This window comes from Chrysoperla carnea, chromosome 4 (genome assembly GCF_905475395.1).
Source record: "Chrysoperla carnea chromosome 4, inChrCarn1.1, whole genome shotgun sequence".
NCBI classification, from domain to species: Eukaryota; Metazoa; Arthropoda; class Insecta; order Neuroptera; family Chrysopidae; genus Chrysoperla; species Chrysoperla carnea.
Genome location: NC_058340.1, coordinates 60,543,874 through 60,570,817, shown reverse-complemented (window position 1 = coordinate 60,570,817; position 26,944 = coordinate 60,543,874). Strand labels below are relative to the sequence as shown.

The 26,944-nt window shown below is 30.7% G+C and overlaps 1 protein-coding gene across 1 annotated transcript; it reads right to left on the bottom strand.

The window, feature by feature from the left end:
• Positions 1-5,198: 5,198 nt before the first annotated feature.
• On the bottom strand, positions 5,199-5,906 carry LOC123298203 (YY1-associated factor 2). The gene has a single exon (XM_044880147.1). It carries the CDS (start codon positions 5,821-5,823, stop codon positions 5,377-5,379), a length of 447 nt encoding a protein of 148 aa, XP_044736082.1. The 5' UTR covers positions 5,824-5,906; the 3' UTR covers positions 5,199-5,376.
• Between the last annotated feature and the right edge of the window lie 21,038 nt (positions 5,907-26,944).

Sequence of the window (26,944 nt, the reverse complement as noted above, 5' to 3'; positions counted from 1 at the left end):
TATGTCTTCTTCAGACATGACAAGCCCAAGACAAAGTATACTATTGTTGTAGTTAGTTGACGTATATCTTCAAAGCCACACGCAAGAAATTGATAGATTGACGAATACTTTATCAACATTTAGTTTTAAATTCCTAATCTACTACCGATAACGTTTGAAATATTTGATTTTGTTAAGAAACTTTTTAGTATAAAAATAATACTACTTTCAATCAATGAATTAACATCATGAAAGTAAAAGTTAAAGCTTTTTCGATTCGGTGGCAGATGCGACAATCATTGCTCCCATAATCGATCATACTTTATAGATAACTTATCTATCAGGAATGTCTAAAATACACTTGACCAGCTGCGTAGTTATTAGAAAGGCAGTAAAAGAATTTTCTCATTTTTTTTGAAATCGGTTAAAACATAAAACATTTTACACGTACAACGTATAATTTTGCAATTGATTAAGAACATACGTGGAAGATAGAAAAAACTGCATTATGCTTTATACACTCCGGTATCTGGTGAAATTAAAGTGTTCCTTTAGTTGGAGGTACGCAAAATAACTTATTCTTATTTAATTTAGTCAGTGAATCGAAATTATCAAGCAAAAACTGGTCCAGCTTTTTGCTATGAACAATTCTATGAGGCAAAATCAGATTTTTTACTTGAATCTGGCAAAATATCTACCAAAGTAAAAAAGTTACTGACCTTTTATTCTCAAGCCTTTCCAACGATGCAATAAACTTTTCTTTAAAACTCACCCCATTGAGTATCATGAAATTAGAAAAGTCAAAAAAATAGAATAAAAATATTCTAGTAAATTCTTCCTTAGATCAATATTTTTCCAGATGCAAGCAAAATACCCAAATTTACCATATAAAATTAACCAATAGGGGATAATCCTGATATCGAAGTGACCATATTACCCATAAAAATGTAAAACTAGACTTGATACCATGACAAAATTTGAAGATGAAATTCAAATTGATAAAAAAACGAAGAAGTTATAAGCATTCGAAGATTGCATTCAAAGATTGTCCATCTCCTTTTAGCAAAACAATATTTTATATGTGATCTCTATGGCGATACCCACGTATGACGTCACTAGTGAGTCACTTCCTCTTTGTTTAATTAGGAATTTTAAACGTTCATATTTTACACACTAGTAAAGATTTTTAAAAACCAACTTCACTTTTCTATTCGTGAAGAGAGAATTCTTCACCTGAAGTGACAAAAAAAATGAAGTCCGATCCCCGAAATTTCTATGAATCGACAAAACCATAACATAATTCAAAATGATATCGCGTACTTCGAACTATCCACTCAAGTGTCACCAGGTACCGGTTTGATACGATAAGAAGAATATAGTGAAGACATTCATGATCCCCACACCCAAGTTTGTTTATGTAGTATCTTCAACTCTTTCTCCTTGTTCGTACATATCATGTTATTTTTTATGCATTTGCATGCATTCCATCTTAACTCATAAAAATAACAAAAACTTTCATTTTGAAAATATATAAGAATACCTCTATCCAATTTGTTTTTTTTTATCAAACTCAAAGTTACAATAATTATGAACAAAGAAAATAATTTATAAGCTAGTTAATATAAATCTTTGATGGCATTTGGAATTTAAATTATTAAATAACATATATAGACTACAAAACCATGCTTAAAATTTTTCGGGTGTAAATGGCTCACCAGGAAACACGTTGAAAAAGATACTGTATGTCAGTTTTGTGCAGTAGATGTGAGTATAGGCGAGAATATCACACCCCCTGCACCAGCAAATGTACGGCTGAATACTTACTCTGCAAAAATATTCGAAGCGAATTTCATAAGTACCGTGCAGCAGAAAACGTAATTTTTATGTCTGACAAATTTCAATTCAAGAAGGTTATTAATAAAGGACTGTCCCAAAGGTGCGAATCTTCCCAAAGCAAGACCTGGGCAGTGAAAAAGACGGTGTGTCATCGATTACCCTTCGTCTTTATTACGACATACAGCCCCGTTGTCAAGGGAGGGGTTTTAGGGGTCAAAACACCCATTGATAATCTGTCCACATAAATTTTGAACTAACAATATAGCATCCATTTATGAGACGCACTTCCACTGACGAAGCAGATATCAATGCATATTTTGAGCTCGGTACATTCTTTGACTTTGTCTTTGAGTCGAGTACTTCAAACAGAAAACCTGGATCTTGTCGAGGATATCGAATTAGCTGATGCTGCGAAACAGATTTTGATTAAAAGAAGAGGAAACGTGGAAGAAGAGTTCAGGAAAATGTTCAAAACCATGAGTGACATCTGCGAGGAATACGGCATAGAAGTGCGGAAACCAAAGTTTGCGTCATAGAAGACTCCACGTCGAATGTACACTGATGAAGTGGAAGATTATAGATCGAATTTTAAATTATTTTCAAATATTTTGTTGAAAACTCTTGCCGACTTTTTGAACTAGAATATTCATTATTCAATTTTGCACAACGATTCCCACGACATCTGGGTCGACGAAGCTTAACTTTGGCGAAAACGCATTGCCAGACGGTGTCAAAAATACAGTCGATGCACTCGATATTTACAATAAAGATGCGTTTCCGAATATCTATTAAATACTTCGCGTTCTGGCAGTTTTGCCTGTGACAACAGCGACAAATGAACGCTCCTTTTGAACCACAGCTCTGATAGACAATGCCTAATAATCGACCGGTACCTCGCAGAATGAACTAATTGAAAAACAGTTACTGAATATCATAATTAAACCTAATTAAATGTTCTCTTAGTCGAAAAAAGAATTTCATGTTTTTATTGACTTTATGACCTAACATGGCTAGCAAAAGTTTGGACTCCTCCCTTGTATAATTCCTGCGCACGGGCCTGGCGACAGCTCCTACAAGTGCCATCGTGATGGTAAGCCCAAGCGGTTAACACGCTTCCTTTCCAACCAGTGCACTGGGTTAGCGATTGCTTCCACACAGTTAATAAAAAGCCTTAGAAGAGAAATAATATTTTCAGAACATCTACGATGGAATTTCTTCCATATATGACTTGCAGTACCAAATGTATTTAAAATTAAACCAAAAAAAAAAGATTATGAAAGGAAATCAAACAGGACCGAAAATAATTCGAGCCAATCAAAATATTTGTATCCATATAATTTCATAACAAAAATTTTGAAAAAGTGTTTTTGATAAAAATAATATAGCTATTGAAACAAGTTCAATTATCCTCAAAAGAAATTCAAAAATATTTCTTACCGCAAAAGGGAATACAACTGATAAAAAAAAAAACTTAATTTTCAATAATAATGAAGAAACTGTCTGCGTTATTAAAAAATTTAATTTTAATTAGTGTCAATTTTTTTGTTGAGAATTGTTTTATAATTTCTTGTAATTATTTCAATTGTTATTTAGTTTTCTAAATTCCTTTTTCTCTTTTTAATTTTAAGCCTAACCCGCATAAATGTTTGTATAACAAAAGTCACCGAAGCATAGCTTTTAACATGTATTTCCACCTTATCTAAACCTTCCTACTCAATTCAATGTATGCAATTTAGTCCGGTAATTTTGGGACGCTCTGTACATTAAAACAAAGTCGTTGACAGCATGCAATGTAAAAAAAATGCTTGAATGACTGCTTTTGTAGATGTTGGACGATATTTTTCAACACTTAATACACTTGCAAACTTTCTGACATTATTTTTCCAATAAAACTTTCTTTTAACATGTACGGACAACTCATCTGTCAGAAATTCGAGGAAACTTAAGGCGTATTCCAGAATTGAATTTAAGTCATATATCAGCTATTACGCAAGCGCAATAAAGCGTTTTATACAACAAAAGTAACATAAACGTCTAATGTGGCTTATATTACGCATATGTTCTATCCTCGACAAATGGCATAAGCTCTAGTATAGAATAGGTTTGAATCCTCGAATTACTCAAACTGAACTATTCAATTGAGCTTCTAAAACTTCTAAAATTATGGTGATCGTATTACAGCTCCTGATTAGAAATAAGTTTTCATGGTTCATTTCCTTGTGCATACATAAAAATTCTTCCATGAAAAAATGCTATTAATTAACGCTTATGCATTGATGCGACTATTTTCTCGACAGTATCCATATTCTGTAATTATTTAACGGCCACTATACGCTCAAGTTAACGGTTGAAGGTTGGTTTTAACGATAATAAATATATGGATAACAGATTACTGTCATGATATCAACTATCATAACAAACATCACCATCTGAATTAAGCTTGATGTTGTTGGCTATGCTTAACAATAACGATGAGTGTCGTGAAAGAGTAGATCGGCCACAGGAGTTCATGGAGTAAAAAGGCAAAACACAAATTATTTAAAAACAATTATTAATTTTTATTTAGTGTACATCTCTCCATGACCATACATCCGTTGTCCTAAATACAAACAAAATTTGAAATAAATTAAAAAATAAAGCCTATAGGTACACAAATTTGATATTTAAAAAAAATATATAAATAAATTTTGATGATACATTCATTATTTACAAAAATATCATCAATAAAACAAACACATTCTGAAATAATTTTCTTCGATATTTTCGAAAACAATTTAGAACGGTACATGCGCAATGCAGTACACTGAAAATTACTGATAAAATTGATTGTAACTTTAAAACCTAAAGTAAAATTATTCCAAACGTGTTTAACGGTACTATTATAGTTATTAAATATCTCTACAAAATGAAATTTTCTTAAATATGTACAAAAAAATTAATATTATCAAACAGGGTTGCCATTTTGTTTAGGTAAGCCAATGGAAAATATCTTAAATGTTTTTTTTTTATTATGAATGCAGCCCTTTTAAATTAAAAATGCATTTGACTTAACTTACAGTACGGTTTTTTTATGCCTTAAAAATTTACAAATAATATTAAATTGTTTGGCAGTAATCATTATGGAACAATAATTTATAAACCTTTTAAATATTACAAAATACGTTAATTCACTATTTTGTTTAGTCATTGTCTTAAAAAATATACCAAAAATCACAGAAAAAATATCGTTCGAAAATATTTCACAGAATTATATCGATAAAATACACTTCATTTGGATTTTATTTAAAAAAATATTTTTGAATTTAATAATTCACATGAACTTTTGATTATTACACAATTTTTTAAGTTTTAAACTTTTGGCAAGAAAATATTAATTTTTGCAATTTTATTTCGTTATCGAAAATAACAAATTCATTCTAGAAATTATGAATGATATTTACAAAATTCTGTATTCAGTTCTATTAAACAATGAGGATAAATATATATGAAGATGCATTAGTTAAAAAGAAATGCACAATAACCTCACAATTTCACAGCCTGTATACAGAATTCCAATGCTCGCTATGATTTTGCATCTGTACTCGATTCTGAATGCTCCGAAGAACTTGCACTACTTGAAAGACGTTCTTGTGCTTTTACAACTTTTGGTTTATATTCTGTAATTACCACTGTAACCGAATTAACAGTCACTTCACGAGTTTGTGCTGAACTACGATCTACGTTTTTCAATCTGGGCGGATGTCGTCGTTTTTTTAAGCCTTTGATACCTTTTCGATCTTTTTTTGAGCTTGATTGTGGAGGAACATATTGTTGTGGTACTTGTTGTGCCACTAATGCTGGATTTATACGAGGTTTTCTGGTCGATGTACCTTTTCTCACGTCACACATTAGGCATTTGAATGCTTCAGCTGTATTTCTATACGTACACACACTACAATCCCAATAATTTTCTTCTAACACTTTTGCAGCTCTTTTAGTCCGTCGTATTGGACTCTTTTTTTGGTCCATTTTATTATTTAAACATGGCACGATTAAGTTTTTAACTTAAACACTTATTACTTCAACAACATAACAGCGGCCATTTTACTTTACTACCGGCACCTATGTTAAATATACATATCTGCGTTGTGTCTTTACAATCAATAATTTGATATACATGTATAACGGCGTAAGAAATACAGGCTGCTTTTAAAAACATGATATGACTTACATATAACATTTCTTTTCATACTTATTGTAATACAAACCCATACTTTATGCTCATATCGTACAGCATTCTATAAAAAAATGTATACAGAATGCATACAAACAAACGGTTTACTTTTTCATTTCTTTTTATATAACTTTGTTTGAATATGCCTGTCCTTTAAATTAGACGTCAGGCAATGAAGTGCATTCCATACAATGCTGTATAACATTTTACGAGCACAAATGCACTTAAAAAATTCTTATTTTTCCTAAATACGAAATGATATCGATTATTTTATTCTGAAAATAAAAACAAGAGGTAAAATAATTTCATAGATATTTTATTTGAAATTTTCAAAAAGAAATTTTAGTCAAGCATTTTTTTAATCAATTCTTGAATTTTTTAATTTTATAAGAAATTTGATGGCCACCTCTGGAGACTTGATCGGGATACGCCAAAAAGCGGGACTAATGATTAAATTTTTAATAGCTGTTTATTATTTAATTTTCGTTGTCGATGGTGGTAGGCAGCTGAAAAAGTTAATAGAGTCTAAATAGGGCATTTAATTATAAATGGGACAAAGTTTCTACAAGAAATGTTCAGTAACTAATTCCTATAATTCGGGTATACTTGGCTGAGCAATATAGCCACGACAATAGATTAGTAAAAATTATTTCCATTTTCCGGTGCGAGAGACAAAAATAATAACAAAATTTCACAAATTTGAGATACTAAGGACCAAAAACATAGAAAGTAAAGTCATTTTATGTAGTTTTTAAAGAATTATTTTTCATCAAATGGATTTCGTACCTAAACTATGAGAGAAAGAGATATATAGGATTGGAATTAGGTTAGAAACATTATAAAATGTGTATACAGATATTGTATATATTTTAAATTTATACGTTTAATATGTATATGTTTTTTTTTAGTTCATTGCATATACTATATCCACTGAGGAAGTGAGAAGAAAGTTACTCTTATTACTTTGTGTGTAAGAGTGGCTATCGTTCTTTACTTATATAACGTAAAAAAACAAACGATTGGGTAATCAACACTGTCTATACATGGTATTTCAACAATTAACAAATTTTGTCTGAAAATATATATTGTGCCCAAAAAATAAGGTGACATTGTATTTATTTTGAAAATGCTTGATGTATTCTTCCAAATAAATTTCATCCCTTTCAAAGTAATCCCCTCCCGATGCAATGCACTCATGCTAACGGATTTTCCAATCTTCGAAACACTGGTTGTAGTCACTTTCCGGGATTGCATTCAGTTCCGCCTTCGCTGCGGCTTGAATCTCCTCTATCGTATCAAAACGGTGTCCCCGGTGCGGTCTTTTGAGCTTGCTGAACAGCCAGAAGTCGCACGGCGCCAGATCAGGGGAATACGGTGGTTGCGGAACGATATGGGTTGAGTTTTTGACGAAATGATCACGAATTATGAGTGCAGTATGGGATGGTGCATTATCGTGGTGTAAAACCCATGAATCGTCTTTCCACAATTCCTTTTTAGGCGGATAGCGTTACGCAAATGACGCATAACGTTCAAATAATATTCCTTGTTGACTGTTTGACCGGGCGGAAGGAAATCATAATGCACAACAAACGCGCGCAGTTTAAATTTAAATGTCACAGTATTATTTTGAAATAATCGAAAAGTGAATTTTTGAACAGTTAAAATTTTCACCGATTGCTTCACTCTCAAAAAGAGCCTCAATCAGTACCAACCTAAACAAATTTATTATGTTTAAACAAGTTATCCGTAAGTTTTATAACAGATTTGAAAAATTTTCATTTTAAAATTGAAGTTACTTGAATATTACAGTTACCCATTATTGGGTACAATTTTTAAAAAATTGTGAAGGTTTTTTCTTTCTTATCAAATCTAAATAGGGTCAACTGTCGCTTAAAAAAATTAATTTGACTTCTTGGTACTAAAAAAAAAAAAAATATTTTAAGCTTATAAAGCAGCAATAAATAAATAAAATATCTGAAGGGAATAAGTTGTCGGACGGTTAGTTCAAAGAATATCATATGTTTGAAGGGTTCATGTGTTAAATATATGTATGTATGTGTGTTTGTGTGCAAGGGAAGATTATATAATCCCCAGCGATGGTATTTCCAGGAAGGTTCACACGAGGGTGGTCTCAATATAACGAGACATGTGAATAGCGAGTGGTAACTCATGCTTACAATATACCATCACGATATGTCCACTTCGCTCATTGATTTATGCAGGTATTTATTATTGGTTCAGTTCAGTTCCCATATTCAAAAAACCATTTTTTAGAGGTTAATGCGAATTAAAATTTGGAGTTTGTTAGATTCGAATGATAACGTGATTTTTTACGAATAGTTGGAAAAATATATACCTTCGTTACAGGAAAAAAAATAACCTCTAATATAGTTTTTTAAAGAAGGGAAAATTTTCACTTCAAAAATTCCTCGAGTTATTTTAAATGTTGTTTCATCAAAAATACACAATATTTGCAGACAATTAACTTTGTTCTCTTTTTTGGAATCTACCACGGCTTCGTTTTCTTCCGTTTCGCATGCCTTTCCATCTGTCTTCTTGTCAACAATGACTCAAAAACACGATAACTCAAAAATGAAAAGAGATATCAAGCTGAAATTTGTATAGCGTACTATGGACGTAAAAAATAAGGTCGAGTTCGTAAATGAGCAACATAGGTCAATTGGGTCTTGGACCCGTAGGACTGACCTAGTAAACCGTTAGAGATAGAACAAAAGTATAAGTATAAAAAAAGTTTCTTAGTATATATTATATAGGAATATCAGTTACATGTGTGTGGCTATCTAAGAGTGGATACCTTTCTTTATTTACATGACTCGAGTGTAATATTAACGAAATAACAAAAAAGTTTTAAATTAAAAAACCACCATTCTTTGTTAGTTTCGAAGAAAGGTTAGCGCAGCTTAGATTTTCGTGTAGACAAAGGCTCCCGAATTGTACAACAACACTTGTTTTTCAAGTACGTTTTTTTTTGCCTTCTGTCATTGTGTATGTGACCGAACTCCGACTAAACGGCTGGACTGATTTTTATGTCTGTATTTGTATGATTGGGTCGGTCCTCAGATGGTTTAGATTAATTGAACCTAGTAGGTGGCACTGTGAATGGGTTTTGGAAAACTTTTTTAGAAAATTCGAATATCTGAAACACGTTTTCAGAACCCTTTAAAAACAGACACGTTCGTGCGGGACAATGTCTGCCAGGCCCGCTTGTTGAAGATAAAATTAAAAGTCTATAGTCTAACACATTGAATATTACAACTATCAGTACATCGAACAACGGATATCTCTATTGTTTTCTCGGATGTTAAGGTAGTACTTTCAATGGCTGGAAGTATATTGTGCACTGGCTGAAGAATTTCTTTTAAATCAACCTTGGCGGCGAAAGAACATCCTTAAATCAATAAAATAAGTGTTTGACTTCTTAAAAATTAAAGTTTAGCAAGAAAATATCTAGAATAAATTTTCTGATTCTTTTAGATCTGAATAATTCAGTTAAAGAATTTTGTTATTTCGTCATGGTATTCGACGTGTAGTGGTCCGGATTGTACAAATACTTGTTCAAATTAAATTCAAAATATAAATAATAGAAATTCCTTAAAAGTTTAAAGAATAGTTCCAGAAGTTGAAAGGTTTTTTGTCTCTTATCATCGTTACTTTAATTGACTTTAATTTAGATTATAATTAAGACATTTTTAAAGATATAGGGGCTAACTTAGACATGCCACCATAAATATATAAGGAATTTAAAAATTCCAGTTTTTGTACCATGCATATTAAATATAGTATATTAAGTTTAGTCCCAAGTTTGTAACGCTTAAAAATATTGATGCGAACAAAATTTTGGTATAGGTGTTCATAAAATCACCTAATTAGCTCATTTCCGGTTGTCTGCCCGTCTGTCTGTCTGTCTGTCAACATGATAACTCAAAAAAGAAAAGAGATATCAAATTGAAATTTATAGCGTGCTTAGGACGTAAAAAGTAAGGTTGAGTTCGTAAATGAGCAAAATAGGTCAATTGGGTCTTAGGACCGTAGGACCACTCTTGTAAAACGTTACAGTTTAAATGTAAAAAATGTATCAACATCACTGTTTACCCACGAGGGCGCAAATTAGGTGCAAATTTTTTAGTATGTATAATATGGGAATATCAGCTACATGTGTGTGGCTATCTAAGAGTGGATATCTTTCTATATTTTCATGACGTAAAAAAACAAATGATTGGATCATCAACATGGTCTATACATAGTATTTCAACAATTAAGTCTGTCAATTGTTTGTTTCACTTGTTTTAATTTAAAAAACTTTTTTTTTTGTTACGCAGAAATTTTGCATTTAATTGATACGAATAAGGGAACCCGGATCAAAACTGTTTAGATATGCTAACGGAAATTACAGTTCAAAAAAATCTTACGGAACTTTCGATCTACTTATAAAAATATTATTTATGTTGGTATACGTATAAAAGGAATTCGCGATGACATAAAAAAGTACAAAGTATTGTTTTCTATGGTTATGGATTTGTTTTTTTTGTCTTTCACTGTTTTATACAGGAAGATAAGAAAACAATGAGAGTAGTTGGGTATATCATCAAGTTTTAAGGCCACTATGTGTAAATGAAGGAAGTGTTTTATTGAATCACATGACTTCGATCGATTAAAATCACTCGTTATAACTGTAATGCATTTAAACACAACATGTCTATAACGAAGACTGCGAATATGTTTAATCTAAAAATACATATACCTGTTTCTTACTTTCAAGTTCATTTGAAAGTCACTAGAAATATCAAAAATAATTTTGTAAAAATAGATAACTCTACAAAATTTATTAATTTATTCAGAATATATTTGTTTGTTTTTGTGCGATTTTTTTGGCCAAATTTGTAATATGATTTTTAAAGGTTTCCTTGATAAACAAAGAAATGCATATTCTATATAGCCACGTACGCATCCGTTCTTTCCGAATAGTTTTTGGATTTAAACACAGGTTGTTTAAATAGTGTCGTAACATACTATGCGAAAACAAAACAATCAAGTGACAAAACTTCCAAAATAAAAATAAGCGTAATTTATTTTAGCCAGTTAATTTAAATAAAGGGTAAACACGGCTTGAACTCTCTTTTTATACCATGCATATATGTAATATGCAAGGTATACTAAGTTTAGTCCCAAGTTTGTAACGCTTAAAAATATTGATGCCACGCACAAAATTTTGCTATAGGTGTGCATAGAATCACCTAATTAGTCCATTTCCGGTTGTCCGTCCGCCCGTCCGTCAGTCTGTGGACACTATAACTCAAAAACGAAAAAAGATATCGAGCTGAATGTCGAGTTCGTAAATGAGCATCATAGGCCAATTGGGTCTTGGGTCCGTAGGACCGATCTTGTAAACCGTTAGAGATAGAACAAAAATTTAAATGTAAAAAATGTCCCTTATCAAAAAATAAACAACTTTTGCTTGAAACATTTTTTCGTAAATATCACTGTTTACCCGTCAGGACGCTAATTAGGCGGAAATTTTATAGTATGTACCATACTTGAATATCAGTTATGTATGTGTCACATGTATGTGATAAAAAAATCAACACTGACTATGCATGGTATTTCAACAATTCATTCAGTCAATTGTGTGTTTTCACTTGTTTTTTTTTTTTAATTTTGTGTGTCTTTCATGTTTCTTTGCGTAGTTTACCTAATAATAATAATAATAATAATGGGGTTTAACCTCCGTTTCTCTGACATATACGCCTATAACAGAGGCCACCCACATCATTATTTGTTAACCTTTATTTATTTTAATTTCATACATATTTACAATTACATTTTTTGATGTGGGTGGATTCGGTTACTACGTTCTTATCTAAGCGACGACAATGTGATCAATTCTGCACTCCCATTAATTGTAATTGTTCACACTGCCGCTGCCTGGATTCGAACCCGCAACCTAATCTAGACAGGTCTAACGCCTTAGACCGCTCGGCCATTTAGGCTCTGAGTTTACCTAATAATAAAAAGGTTTGCCACCCTTCCAGATTTGATCGGGAAATGGTGTAGTTGCTCCCAAAACCCGATATCAATTAAAAGAATTTAGGAAATAACACTATTTTTTTTTTAAATTTATAACGGTGGAAAACATCAAAAGACAAAAATATCGTACAGAATTATCATTGGATGGTTATTTATATTGATTTCAATACCTCCCGACTTTCTGGTTTAGTGCCCGACTTCCCGGGACTTTAGGAGGACAATCCTAAAAAGAGCGGAATGTTATTGGTAGTTCACGAGCGGCGAATCTCGAACAGACAAAGCAGCAAATCTTTTCATTTCATGGGTTAATGTGGGTGTGTTACGTCGATAGACGACTGTGATCGATACGGAAGGGTATCTGCCCTAAAATATAAATCGGGAAGGGTATATTCTGAAAAAGAATTTATGTAGAGAGAAATATGAATTTTATAGAATGAGGTATATATATCTATATCTTTCCCATATTCACATTATTTATTAAAAGATTCTATAAAAAAATTCTTTGTTCGGTATGAATGATCAGTCCACAATATGTAATAATGTATACTCATTCCTAAATAAAATGAACTTTCAAAAAGTGAATTCAAGTTTCCTGCCCTACTTGTCATATATTTTATATATTTAACTGAGCACAAAGCTGATTACAAGCCTACGAATTTGAATCTGATTTGATTAAATTTTCTACTTTTTCATTCCATTAAGTTTTCCATATATTTTATGTAAGAAATCGAAAAGTTTGATTATCCGCTCTAATCGAAACTATATAACTTGGCCCTGTGGTGATTCGAGTCGATCCCCTCTTGTAGGCGCTGAAATCTTACTTTTTTGTAGATTTATTACGAATATTGCATACTGCTGAACGAGGTGCCGTAATGAAATCTCGCACCATACTTAAGACCTGCTAGGGATCCTCTGAGGATCGGAAAATACTTTCCTCCATTTTGAATTTTTTCAATATCTCTTTCTAATACAAGAAAGATCCAGGATTCTGATTTTTGTGTTTCATGGTCCTATAGCTTTTCAACAAGTGTTCTGTTGGCAGTTCCTTTCATTTTCATTTTGGCTAACACAAAACTTTGCATCTTTATCCACGATGTCGATTATCTCACGTTTTTAAAGCAAAACTTTGTTTCTGTTTCTTTCTGATCTTTTGTCGATAGATGTAATCTTTAAAAATGAAGAGAATTGAAAGAAATTGGAACATTTCATTTTTGTAGCATCTTTTTAGAATTGCATGAATTGCATAAATGGCCATAGTTTCGTGTAGTTTTGCACTGAAAATTTTAAAAGTGAAAACTATAATTAACAGAACAGAAAATTTTACACTGGCACTTAGTGTAAGTGGCAAACTTAAAAAGGATAGTGCAGTGTTTTAAGAAGACTCTCTGTTTCTGCTACTTACCCTTTCTGTAATAACTAGTTCTGTCCACAATTACACAGGGAGTGTTCTAAATTTCTTAAAATAATTTTTAGAACTGTACAAAAATAAAATAGAACTTCACAAATCGGAAGTTGAACTGCACAATTTGTGTAGAAATGCACGTTAAAAACATGTCTGCTGTGATATCAGATATATCTGATAAAAAAAGAGTAATTCTTGTATATATCAACAATCTCTTAAATGTCTCCAATGATTTTCGTGAAATTTGTTATACAAAGGATTTCGGGTGCGAAAAATGGATCAAGCTTTTTAGGAAAAACTGAAACACCAACTGCAAAATATGACTCTTCCTGACATCTATCGGCGAGGATAACATTATACGGGATTCGCTTCGTATATATTGTATAGTGTGTAGTCCGTATGGTTTTGGTAGTTTTGGTTGATAGATAGTTGTTGTGATTTATACGTATATCGTAGTTAACGAAATAAAGTACATTACCAGGACATTCAAATTGGTATTTGTGTGGAGACATTTTAAACGGTTCTTAGATTAGTGATCAAATTTTTCTCTTTTTAACTAAAAAAGTACCGAACTTTGTTCGGTCATTCAAGTAGGTACTTCCTATTAGAAGACTATATCATGTCTGCAGACTATATCATAGATTTTTTAACTTTTCGGGTTCAAATTCCCAAAGATATTTATTTCTTAGGTGACTTGCCGTCTTATTCTTCGTAGTTTTCCCTCTGAAATCGCCCTTGTTTTTTAATTTTTGTACAGGATTCCAGCAGTTTCCTCGGTAAACGACAGAATGCGGCACATTTTACTTGGAATCTGGTATACCTATATGATTGAGTGTATGCATGTATAAAATATCTATCTATACATATACATTTCAAAAATTTTTATTTCATACAAGAGAGCTGTCACTCAATTCCTTTTATGAATACCTCTTTATGTCTCTAATATTTCTTTACAAACTTTTTTTATTTTTTATTTTATTTTGTACTAAGTACTGCTGCATTTTACATTTTTATTCTATAAATAATACTCAATAAACTATTCAGACTTTTGTTCAAATAGAACAACATATTTTTCTATAGTTTTTTTTTTTTTTTTTTTTTACACAGTTGATGCATGTTGTGTTTGCTGTTGTCATTATTATGTATTATGTAGTGGTGATTGTTACCATATAATACATTAAACATTGCAGTTTATGTTGCAACTATAATAATAATAAAACCAAGAAAATGAAATTTTCATGATCATTTTCGTATTCACATAAAATATTAACAAGCTGGTCTTGTGACTATGACCCTTATGATCTACACCATCCACTTTTCAGATTATGAAAATAACTTTACATAAACATTACAATCTTATATATCACTAGCAAGTTTTTTTCGAATAAAAATATAAAAAGTGGGATAATTTTACCAAATCCAATTAAATCATTTTATATATTTTTTTTTAAATCCCTTCCATTATTAAGTGAAATTTACCAATATCTACTGATTTTCATTGGCTACTGGTTATCGAATGATAGTGAATGAACAAATTTACTAATTTTTGCCATACCCATATCTCCCAAATAAGGCCTCAGATCCAAATTTGGAAAAAAGTTTATGTTGTTGCTCTTGATGAGCTTATTTTGGTAAGCTGGGTTTCTGCAGTCAATAACAGAACAAGGTGTATATGTCTATCAATAAAATAAAAACAGGGTGCAATAATCAAAAGCAGTGTGCAAAATGCAAAGTTCACGTAATTACAGTAATTGCTATTATTTTATTCATTATTTGCATCAATTTTCCGTTGTATTGTCAGTTGTTTTTAATGAAATATGAAACAGGACAAAGAACTAGAGGCACAATTCAGAAGGAGCATAGAGCAGTATAAGTGCATGAAGACAGAGGCGAAATAATTTCTGTTTCTTGTGACATACAAACTTAAAATTCGTAAAAATCGCAAGTATCAGCAATCGCAAGTGTTTTTTGTCATTATAAAAAAGAGTCTTTTTAAAAATATGAAGAAAAAAATGAAAACTTTTTTTCAATTGTGTAAACTGATGAATAATTGTTAATTGTTAATTGTTAAAATTATTATTGACAAATTTAGCTGATTCACTAATCCTCTTATTCAGTGACGTCATTCAATCTTTACGTCAATTGCACACCTGGGTTATCTGTTGAACAATCAAAATGACATAAGAAAAACTTATTTTTATTATTTACCTTAAAATAGATAAATAAAGTAATTTTTGTTAAAAAAATTTAAATTACTATACAAATGCTGATTTTTTGCAAAAACGTGATTTTATCTGAACATTTAAATAACATTTCAAAATTATCATCTAAACGAAGGAAGTACCTACTGGCGGAGTAGAATTAGTATGATGGCCAAAGACAATAAATAATTTTAATTAATGATTATTGGACTGGGCGATAGTCCAATTTTTTCACGTTTAAAGGAATTTTGGAATTTACGGTAAAAACTGAATGATCCAATAATTTGTGGAACCACTACGTTGCGATTATCGATGCTGTTTCATGTGTTAATTGACAACTCGCTTTTTTTTGGGAAACAATTATAAATTACTGCCAATAATTACCAATTCTATCTTCATTTCGTATCATCTTTTTAATAGAAAAAAAAAAATAAATAAATAATTTTTTTTGTCTTGGGAAAATGTTTTTTTATCAAATTTTAACTTTTGATCAAGAGGATTCAAGAAATAAAATTTCCAATTTCCAGTTTGTAGAGAACAAATTTTGATTTTGATAATAATTTTAAAAGTGTTTGAAGCTCTGGACAAAGTTTTGTTGGCATTTCTGAAATCTAGCTACTCGGAAACATAAGCCCCCAAAAATTAATGGGAGATAAATCTTTATTCTTGGGTCAATTACAATATCTTTCATTTCATTATTTCTTGCAAAAATTGGAATAAGTAAATGGAAGTTAAAAAACATGGGAAGATATGAATAGGATCGTTAGAAAGCTAGATATTGCACTTTTTTCTCTCTTATTACCTGCATGGGTGAGTTATTTTAAGTGGGAGTCACCATTGTTATAGCTTTATTGTGTGCCATAAACTTTATTGTGTGTCTCTTTATCCAAGTCCGCATTGCTCATAGAGGAGGAAGCGAGGCGGGTATATGACTCTTCTACCTATCTCAGTTTTTCTAATATTAATGAGATAGGTAGAAAAAAAAACGTTGTCTCTTTGTCTTACTCGTATTATTGGTTAAAACTGGTTAGGTGATTGCTGTCTTGCTCGTTATTTAGTTACAAAAGTCTGTGGGACTTCTCTGAGTCACATTTGCCCATGCCTGCTGTATATGATGGGTAATAAAAAATAAAATCTCGAGAGCGGTATTTGCAAACTGTCTCAAACATCATTATTTATGTATGAAACATTCGGCATTTTCTATAATTGGATGTAATTTTACAACTTTAATATTTTACGTAGGTATTCGTTTTAATTTCACTGTTGCAAAGACAAACATTGTCAAATAAAAAATTATTAAGAAAAAGTAGTAAGATAATTTATCACCAAAGGCGGTATTAAATCATTTAAGTTGTTTTGCGTAAATGTTCAGTAAAAGAGTTGATTCAATAAAAAGTAAAAAAATTCTGTTCGGCAAATAATTACGTGAAGAAATTTTTCGATACAAAAATGTAAAATAATTGTAGAGTTTGACGAACTTGCAATTATGTTACAAACAAAATTGGTAGAAATGTAGTAATTTAGACTAAAAAAAATTAACAAAAACGTCATTAAAACTGTAGAAAATTTAATAAAACGAAAAAATATCTGTTGTTGTGTACTTTTTTAAAAAGCTAGTTCTTCTTGCAATATAATAGGGACGACATATAATGCACATACCAACATATACAAGAAACGAGTGATTTTAAGTGATCGATAGTTATAAAACAATTTTCAACAAATCTAAGTGAGATTTTTAATTTTATCCGTTATTAAGTAACTAATGAATGAAACATTAAGTATGATTAAAGCAATTTCCAATTCTATTGATGAATTTAGTTAGAAATTAGACGAAAGGTAAGAAGTTAGACTCAAGCAACCTATTTCGACGGTAGAAACCTCATTCTTGTGATGAGATGGTTTTAAACTTCCAGATCACAGCAGTGTGTATCAAGAAAGCTTGGTGGCCATTATGAACGTTTCGAAGAAAATCACGTTTTCTTAGCATCATCTTTAAATCATGTATATGCATTATCTTTAATGCCCTTTATGCTTATAGGTAATTTTTTAATATTTACGGGAGTTAAATTTTTAGATTTGAGCTGTTAAAGTTTGCGTTTTTAACATATAAATCGTATATTGAAGAGTTTTTAAAATTGTGCTTTATTATTTATAACAAGGCTAATTTTCTTAAGATTAATTTGGAAAACTAATTATTCATTAGTTAAAAGCTTGAAATGATTTTCCTACAAAGAAAACTGTAACAAGCGGCACTCGTTTTTCCATAAAATATATTTAAAGTGATAAAATTAATGGCATTTGAGTGTTATTTCTTCTATTCGCTTCGTGTGTGAGTTTCGTTTCCATGACAACGATACACTACTTTAATTATACACTACTTTTTAATTGTATGGATGCATATATAATTGTGTGGATTGCATTGAAAACTTACATTTAAAATATAATATTCTTGTTTCACAAATTTAAATAAATAATTATGATAATTTACATTTGAAAAATAATATTTGTACAATTTGATTTCTTATTTTCAAAATTTTTAATGCATTAAGTTTAATTAATTAGTGTTTTTCAATCATTTTAATTTGACAGTTTCTATATCATTAACATGTAAAGAATTGCAAATTAGTCATAACAGCCTCCTTTATCTCAAAAATTTTTCACTTAAAGCGCTGGCATCAATTTTATTATCCCTACCATGACTACGCACACAACGAATAAGTGATTTTGTCTAAATCCTAAGGCATCAATGTTTCAAAAACTATAGTATAAATCGAAAAATTTTACTCATTATTTTCGTCTATTTTTTCTAACAGAATCCATTCTCAAAATTCGAAATGTAAGTCTCACATGCTTTCATACTCTCCTTTTTTTGGGAACGTCCTAAACAGAATGTGCGAACGGATAAAACTGAACACTTAAACGTGTATTGTCTTCATTCTGTTTAATGACAGCTAAGTGGTGATTAAAGAGATTAACGAAATCAGTAACCGCGATTCTTGTCGTAACTGCCAAGTTGGATAGCAAGTGGGAGAGGCGATGACTAACCTTCTCTGTCATTGTCCATCTTTTGACACGAGAAGTTTGACCAATTTACGATTAAACTTGGCTAATCTCTCAGTACATCCATTTTAAAGTACACACAATGCATGTGCACAAAACTCAGAACATAATACAATGGGATATCTCTCTGAATATTTGAGATTGCTTTGGAGGTGTGTGTGTGTGTGCCGTTGTATTGGTAGGTTTTGTTGCAGTGTGTTCATGTGAATAGAAGGTTTTTACTTCTCATGACATATTTATGACAGATAAGTTGTGAGGGCGTTTTTTTTTTTCGTATTCACATTGATCGGTTTGTGGGTATCAAATTCATGGTGATCTCATCATCTTCAATAATGTTTACAAAAAATAATGAAAATAAATAAAATTTTAAAATTATCCATAAAAACTATAAAATATTCACACCATAAATCGATAATCTATCCATCCATACATGTAAAAAGATTTTATATATCTTTAAAATTTATAAGAATAACAATTGAGCCTTTAGTTAAGGTTTACCCACCACGTTAAATTTTTACTCCAGTAAAATTATTTTGGGTTGTTAAACATAATTTTTATCCTCACTTTGTTCGATTTTCGTTTACGAAAATATTTTCATCATGTAAGCACATTGCTGCAAAAGTCTTAAGGAAATCAGCATTTTTCCTGATATCAAATATTGATTGAATAGAGAGTGAAAAGGTAAAATGCTTTCAAGTTGAATTTTGTTGATTTTTTTCTTAATTCGGGAATTGGGAATATCCCATGCCATATTCTAAATATTTCGAAGAAACTTAAAAAACATTACCGAAAAAGTAGTTCATGCCAGGTTTTAAAACATTATCGTGGCTTTCGTCGTCCTTTACGGCTAAAATGACTACCACCATATTTTCGACGGTTCGATATGGACCAACCTCGACTAAAAATAGTCCAAACTCGACAGAAATGGTTCTTCTTCTCTTGATTACATCGGATTACCTTCGATCTTAAATAAATACTTTATAATAAGGAGAAAAAGATTTTGGTACATTTGAACTATCTTTGTAATGATGTATACTGTCATAAAAAATGCACGTATTACATATAGTATTATAAGTAATCCGTGCATTTTTTTTGACTCTATTTTCTTGACTTTGAGATATACCTGAGGTATAGAAAGGTAATAGTTAGAAATTTTAAAAATTATTACAACAATTTAATATTCTCGATATTTATTAAGTCTTAATTTATGTGAATTAAGAATAAATGCACTGTTTTAATGCGAGATACAAATAAAAGCCAACTTTGTGCTGCTTTGTGCTACTCATCTAAAGTCGGCCTAAATTAACAGGAATTTTGGTTTAGGGAAAAACACGGTTTAACTTGGTTGGTCTTTTTCGATAGCACACTTTGAAAATGTGATTAACATTCGTTTAATATTTGAAAATTTAATTTATTCATAATTTTTGGTATAGAGTTGGCTGGCATGTAGTTCGAACGGTGTTGTGCTTAGCTCTAACCAGGATGAAATTTTACAATGGAATGCAAATTTGAATTTTCGTTTCAGAACAAAGGTTTGATGGCACCAATAAAGTTAATAACCATTTTTTTTAAATTGAACCAAAATAAAAATATTTAAATTAATAAAAAAAAAGGTTGTATCTATGATGATTTCCATGCTATAAAAATAATGACAAATAAATAAATTATTAATCTTTTTTTTTTCTCGATAAGAAGAGCACTTTAACTTTAAAAGTATAGTATGCAATAAATATAAAATATTAACTGTATTTAAATATTAGCATATGAAAAACATGAGGTGTGTCGTAAAAATTAAAGATTCAAAAAAAAAAAAAAACTTTTAATATATTTTTATGATACCAAAACTCTCTTTTTCTGTTTTATTGTTAATTCCAAGAAGTAAGTTATCCAATACCTTACATTTAAAAAGTTTACTATAAATCTTCAATACCAAAGTTTTTTTATTAAAAAAAATTTTTTTTTTTTAAATCTAAAAACCTGTTGACCAGGCCAACTCCACTCACATAAATGTTCCTTTTTTAAAAATGCATTTTTACAATTGACCAAATTATTAATATTTATGAAAGATACTGTGTGATATGTAGTAAAAATTATTTGAACAACTGTAATATTAGTAAGTAAATATAACCAAGAAAATCTTTGATATGAAATTATAAAGAACTGTTATATGAAACATTTTTAATAATTATAAGGTCCAATATATATTATATTGTTGGTGCCAGTTCAGAATATCAGTCAAATGTATTTTGTATATAACTAATAATATATTTTATAACAAATATTTAATTTGTTGTCTTTATTTTGAATGAATGACTGATATTCTATTCTACAGCATGCTATTCTTATTACTAGACAAGACGAAAACTTAACATTCTTATGACAAAAATTTTGAAGAAGAGCCTAAATGGCCGAGCGGTCTAAGGCGTTTGTCTTTGACTGTTTGTCTATTTAGACTTAAGTTGCGGGTTCGAATCTAGGCAGCGGAAGTGTCAATTATTATTAATGAGGGCTGTAGCATTGATCACATTGTCGTCGCTTGGATAAGAACGAAGTTACCGACCCCACCCACATCAAAATGTTATTGTAAATATTATTGTTAATTACAAAAATTTCACGTTCGTTTAAAAAAAATACTACGGTGCCCAAGAACTAAGGAGACATTGTATTTATTTTGAAAATTCATTATTAATTCTTCCAAATCAATTACATCCCCTTCAAAGTAATCCCCTACCGATACAATGCACTTATGCCAACGGAATTTCCAATCTTCGAAACACTGGTTGTAGTCACTTTCCGGGATTGCCTTCAGTTCCGTCTTCGCTGCGGCTTGAATCTCCTCTATCGTATCAAAACGGTGTACCCAGAGCGGTTTTTGAGCTTGCTAAAAAGCCAGAAGTCGCACGACGCCAGATCAGGTGAATACGGTGGTTGTGGAACGATATGGGTTGAGTTTTTGACGAAATGATCACGAATTATGAGTGCAGTATGGGATGGTGCATTATCGTGGTGTAAAAACCATGAATTGTCTTTCCACAATTCCGGCTTTTTTAAGCGGATAGCGTTAATGCAAAACAAACGCGCGCAGTTTAAATTAAATGTCTCCTTATTTTTTGGACACAGTATTATATGTTTACGTAATGTAAGAACATGTACATTTAAGATATTTTTTCGATATCTATTTCAACACACCATCCAGACCATTTAGAAAACCTAGTCTGAAAATTTCCAAAAATAGTAATTTTCGCTGTACTGTTGATCGATATAAATATTTTCGTTTCTTCATCCAAACCACTTTCCCCGCGGTAGTTGTAAAAACCGTTAGATACTCATTAATAGTCTTCTGCAAGCAATGTTTGACTGTAAGTTTCGACCTATGATATAATTACTTAGACTCTGCCATAAATGTCCTTACCTTTTCTATATAACTTCATCGATCATTAGTGATGTAATGGGGGCTGAGGACAAAGCGGTTACAGAGTTCGCCATGGCTTATCTACTTCTTCTTCGCTTTGGACAGCACTTCTTAGCAACGTATCATCATCTATCAATTGTTCATATCTAAAATGTGAATATACAAAAACATGGATAAATTAAATATGGTCATTAATGGCCATGACAACTGTTAGCCTTTTAATTCTCCGCAGATAGCGCAGCAAAAAGGGAATAAGCCATCAGAGCTGTCGCGGTATTCTGGAGTTACCTATTTAGGTAAAAGTAGAAAAAGAATCTTGGTGAGTCTTTTTTTTCAATATTAGAAACATTACTTATAGAACATTTAAGAAGGTCTGGCTTCGAAAATGAGAAGTTTGCCCTTGATGATCTATAGTTTAATAAATTTAATAAGACGTCCACAGTTTTTTTTTTTTTTAATTACAACACGTGTGAGAAGTTGTCACTTGTTTACGCGAACGGAATTAGTGGCTTTTTATCCACGAGATAACAAACCCAAGGCTATGCTCACTCTAAATGCACGATTTTGCGTGCAACGACAAATTTTGCAGACACAAGAAGCAATTAGTTATTCATCTCACGTAAAAATAGTTATTCTCCTACGTTATAAAATTTTGTTAGTCATAACTTGTGAATCAGAGGTGAGGAGTGATTAATTTTTAATTTGGGCGGCACTTTTGGGTGTACACTTTCACACTTTGTACCTCAAAAACTGATTAAAGAATTTTCATAATTTTGAAGTTTTTTTTTTTTTTTTGTGTAACAAGCTGAAAATTTGTTGTACAATCAAAGTCAATTTAGATGACTTTGACTGTACAATATTAACCAAACGAATAAAGAATACATATACTATATTCATTGTAGGTAGAGCATAGGCCTAGACTGAAATTTCAAAGCAACTTGTCAAGTGTCAGTGAGTAAAAAGAGACATATATACAATTTCAAAGAGAGATAACCACCGTTGTACAAGATAAACTGCGGTTGTTACATAAAAGACAACCAGTGCAGGTATAAATATCTTGGGCTTCTTTTTTTCTTTCTTCAAGATATTTTATGGGTAAAACTACAAAAAAAGTCTATCTTTTTTATTTTTACAAGAAAAATAATATTGTATGTTATCTATGATATAAATATAAACGTATATAATATATGTATGTATTCTTATTATATATTTTTCTATTTAATACATAATTAGTATATTATTATATAGTATACTAGCGTGATACCCACCCGCTTCGCTGGGTTTAAAAGTAAAGGTTGATAAAGACCACCGTGTTATAGCCTCCACCTCACTTGCTCTCACTTATCCCCTTTCTATAACACCCGAAATAATGGTACAGATTGTTTTACACAGGTAAAATAAATGTATGATTTTCTATTTTTTTAAATGTAAAATAGTCATAATTTATTGAGTAAATCAGAAGGATGGCCATGAAATGTTTTATATTGATTATTTTAACAGAAATCTGTAATTTATAGTCAAAATAATTTAAATTTTTTATTATATTTTTTTCTTTAATATATCTTTATAAATTATAGCTCATGTGTTATCCTGATGTATGAGATATATTATTGCTTAGTTGCATTCAAAGTTTTCCATTCGTTAGTTTTTGCGTGAAAGCGTAACAAGGAAACATCCTTACCTTCAAATTTATAATATATAGGGATTGATTTTGTTAATACCGATATCCACTTTAAGAATAATTTCTTCGCAAATTCACTGCTACCGCCCCCCTCCCCCAATTATATACGTTTTGTTCTATAATCAGGCCAGACTTGAAGAATTTGGCGCCAGTAATTTAGCAAATATTCCCACGGTGAACACCAAAAATCTATAACGTTTCTATCTGTTTGGTAAATCCCCGTCTGCCGATTTTAGTTTTTTTACTGTCCACTTTAAAGCCTCTAGTGCCTACAAAGAAGCGTTATCTCTTCCACTGCCCCCTTTATAGTGACTAACACAAAGAGGCGTTATTACTCTTTGAAAAACACAGCTAGGAGCAACCAATGTTTCCTGCATGGCTTAGGTGGAGCAGAGTAAGCATGTTTTTATTTTCTTAACATCTAAATGTTTCTCCTTGTTAATTAATTAATGATAATATTCAACAATTATTAATTTCTCATCAATAAACAGCATAAATTTAAAACAATGATAATTATTTGAATATTTTGTTAAATTTTTGCAACAACAAATATACAAATTAATTAGTGAAAATCTGCCTACGTTTGTTTCATTTTATAATTACCTTGCAAAACGCGATTGGTATCTATATTCATTACAGAATGTTCCTTAAAATCAATACACCCTGTTTAAAGAAATTAAAAATTAATAAAAAAACGTGAACAAATGGAAAAAATCATTTATCGAAAGTCTTCAGATTGTTGGCTTTTGTCGCCTTGGCACAACTAATGACGTTAACTGCTGAAATCCAAAATTTTACTAAACGGGTATATCACAATTAATATTTGTTTTCAATGGCTGATTTTTAGTCATTGATTGTAGCAGGTCTTGTGTTAATAAAATTGATTTTCTAGGAGATTGCTGAAATCTTTTGATCATTTAACTTTTTCTTGGGGGGCCGGTGGAAAATCATGGTTTTCCAAAATGTTGCTTCAGAACATGCTAGATAGATCCTTATATATATTGAAGAAACTTCATTCAAGTATACAATATTTTGAGACACAGTGTATTTTAATTATTAATTGAATAGCATTAATAATTACAGCATTTACAAAACACAATTATGCGTAGGCATTGGTTTCAATAATATAATGTAATTTGAGTCAAATTTTTGTAATTTTGAGTCAAAAATTAATTTAATTAAATAATAGCTTGAGGGTAGTTTTATATTTCCATATTTCAAAAATAAAAAATTACATAAATTTCTAGATTTGCCCGGCTGCTAAGCACGCTGCTTACAATCTTCTTAATCAAGTTAAAATTTAGTTTATTATGTCATCAATTTTGAATGAATAAATGCAATATTAAAAAACTACAGTTCCTAGCCTAAGCGTTCCCTGTAATACATTTTATAAATTAAATTGTGATTTTATAAACATGAATTTTAAAATAATGTTTTAAAATGAAATAATTATATTATAATAGAATAAACCATTGATATTAAACTTAATTTGGATGGATAAGCCATCATAAATAAAGTAAATAATTAAAAAAATCCTTAACCCGACTGCATTAAATAAAATCTGAAAAGGAAGAAACAAGTTCAGTAGTTTACACAGAGACTTAAACACCCAGCGGCCATTATTGGGAAGATTTGAGTCGGTGTTTCTTTCTTTTCAGATTTTAATTAATTATTAATTTTAATTAATTATTTCTCACCTCGGTTTTTCGAACAATATACCTCGCCTCGCCTCCGTAGATTTGGTGAAACACTAACCGTTTAATAATAAAACCAATGTTAAATATGCCTACTTTTGAAGTCGTAAATAATCGGGCTACCCCCTACCCCTAACACTTTTGGAATTGATTTACGCTTAGTTCAACTTCATATAAAACAAACAAGCCTTTTGGCCAAAATTGCCCTGACCCTCTTACATCCTTAATCACGTATGAAATCCAAATATCAAACAGAAACTTCGTTTCTATTATTAACCGGTAATGGTCACAGCATCCGTTATGTCTAGTTTTACATCGATTTAAGCAAAATGTTGAATCATGAGTGATGCCCACGACATATTCATACATACCTACCATACATGGAAGAGATAAGAAAATGTTTTTTTTTTCTTTCTGTAAAATAAATATTATTTAAACTTTTGTACATAAAATATTAAAAATATACGTATTACATATGCACAAATGCGAGTATATGTTGTTTGATAGCAGATAAAAAGGCTTAGTTATAATATTATTCATATATTATTAATAATTTTAGTAGAATAATAAAAACGTGGTGGATTTTAATAATTTCAATTCACTTGGCAGTTGGCACCGACCGGACTGTTCTACTCACTACTCACTAGTTTTATTATATAACCACTAATTTTCATACTTTTTTTTTAACTCATGTCACGATCAAACTTGTTTTTTATATATATTAAAATTTTCTAAGGATTTCTACATAAATGCAACAAAAAACAAATTGCTTATCTTTTTAAAGTTTTGCTGGATTTCAAATTCTAAAAAAAAATGATAGGTAGTCTCCAGTGAAGTGAAAACTCAAAACTTTAGGCCACGTTACGCTGTGGCTTTGTCTTATATTACGTATTAAGGAGTAAATAAAAATACGCATTGGACATTTATATGATTTTCATCCCTTTTTTTAAGCCTTCGAGTATAAACAATCTTGTGTATAAATATAACAATCTATCAAAATTTCAAGTCAATCCATCGACTGTTTTTCGAGTTCTGAGCCATACAGAAGCTAAATTTGTATATAAGTACTTATAAGATATACAAAAGTATAAAAAAAAACTATTATAAATAATAAAAAGGCAACAGCACACAATGTTGTATATATGTTACGTGGCATTCATGTCGTTTCTGAGGTTACGACCAAACTATAATTTTTACCGTCTACTAAAAACTAGGTATTATTATAAAATCATTCAACGCGGCTAAGAAGTTTTCGCTTAAAAAAACGGTCAAGTAGGAAAAGGAACCCTTGTGGAAACAGCACCTCCAAATATGAATTTTTATAAAATGCTGATTGGATTTGTTTGACAATCATTTATCCACATTTGTCCACCCAAAATTCTCGTTTATCCATCTCCTAATTGAGAAAGTTATATCACAAT

Coding starts and splice junctions, on each gene's coding strand:
- LOC123298203 (XM_044880147.1), bottom strand. CDS start 5,823: ATGGACCAAAAAAAGAGTCCAATACGACGGACTAAAAGAGCTGCAAAA.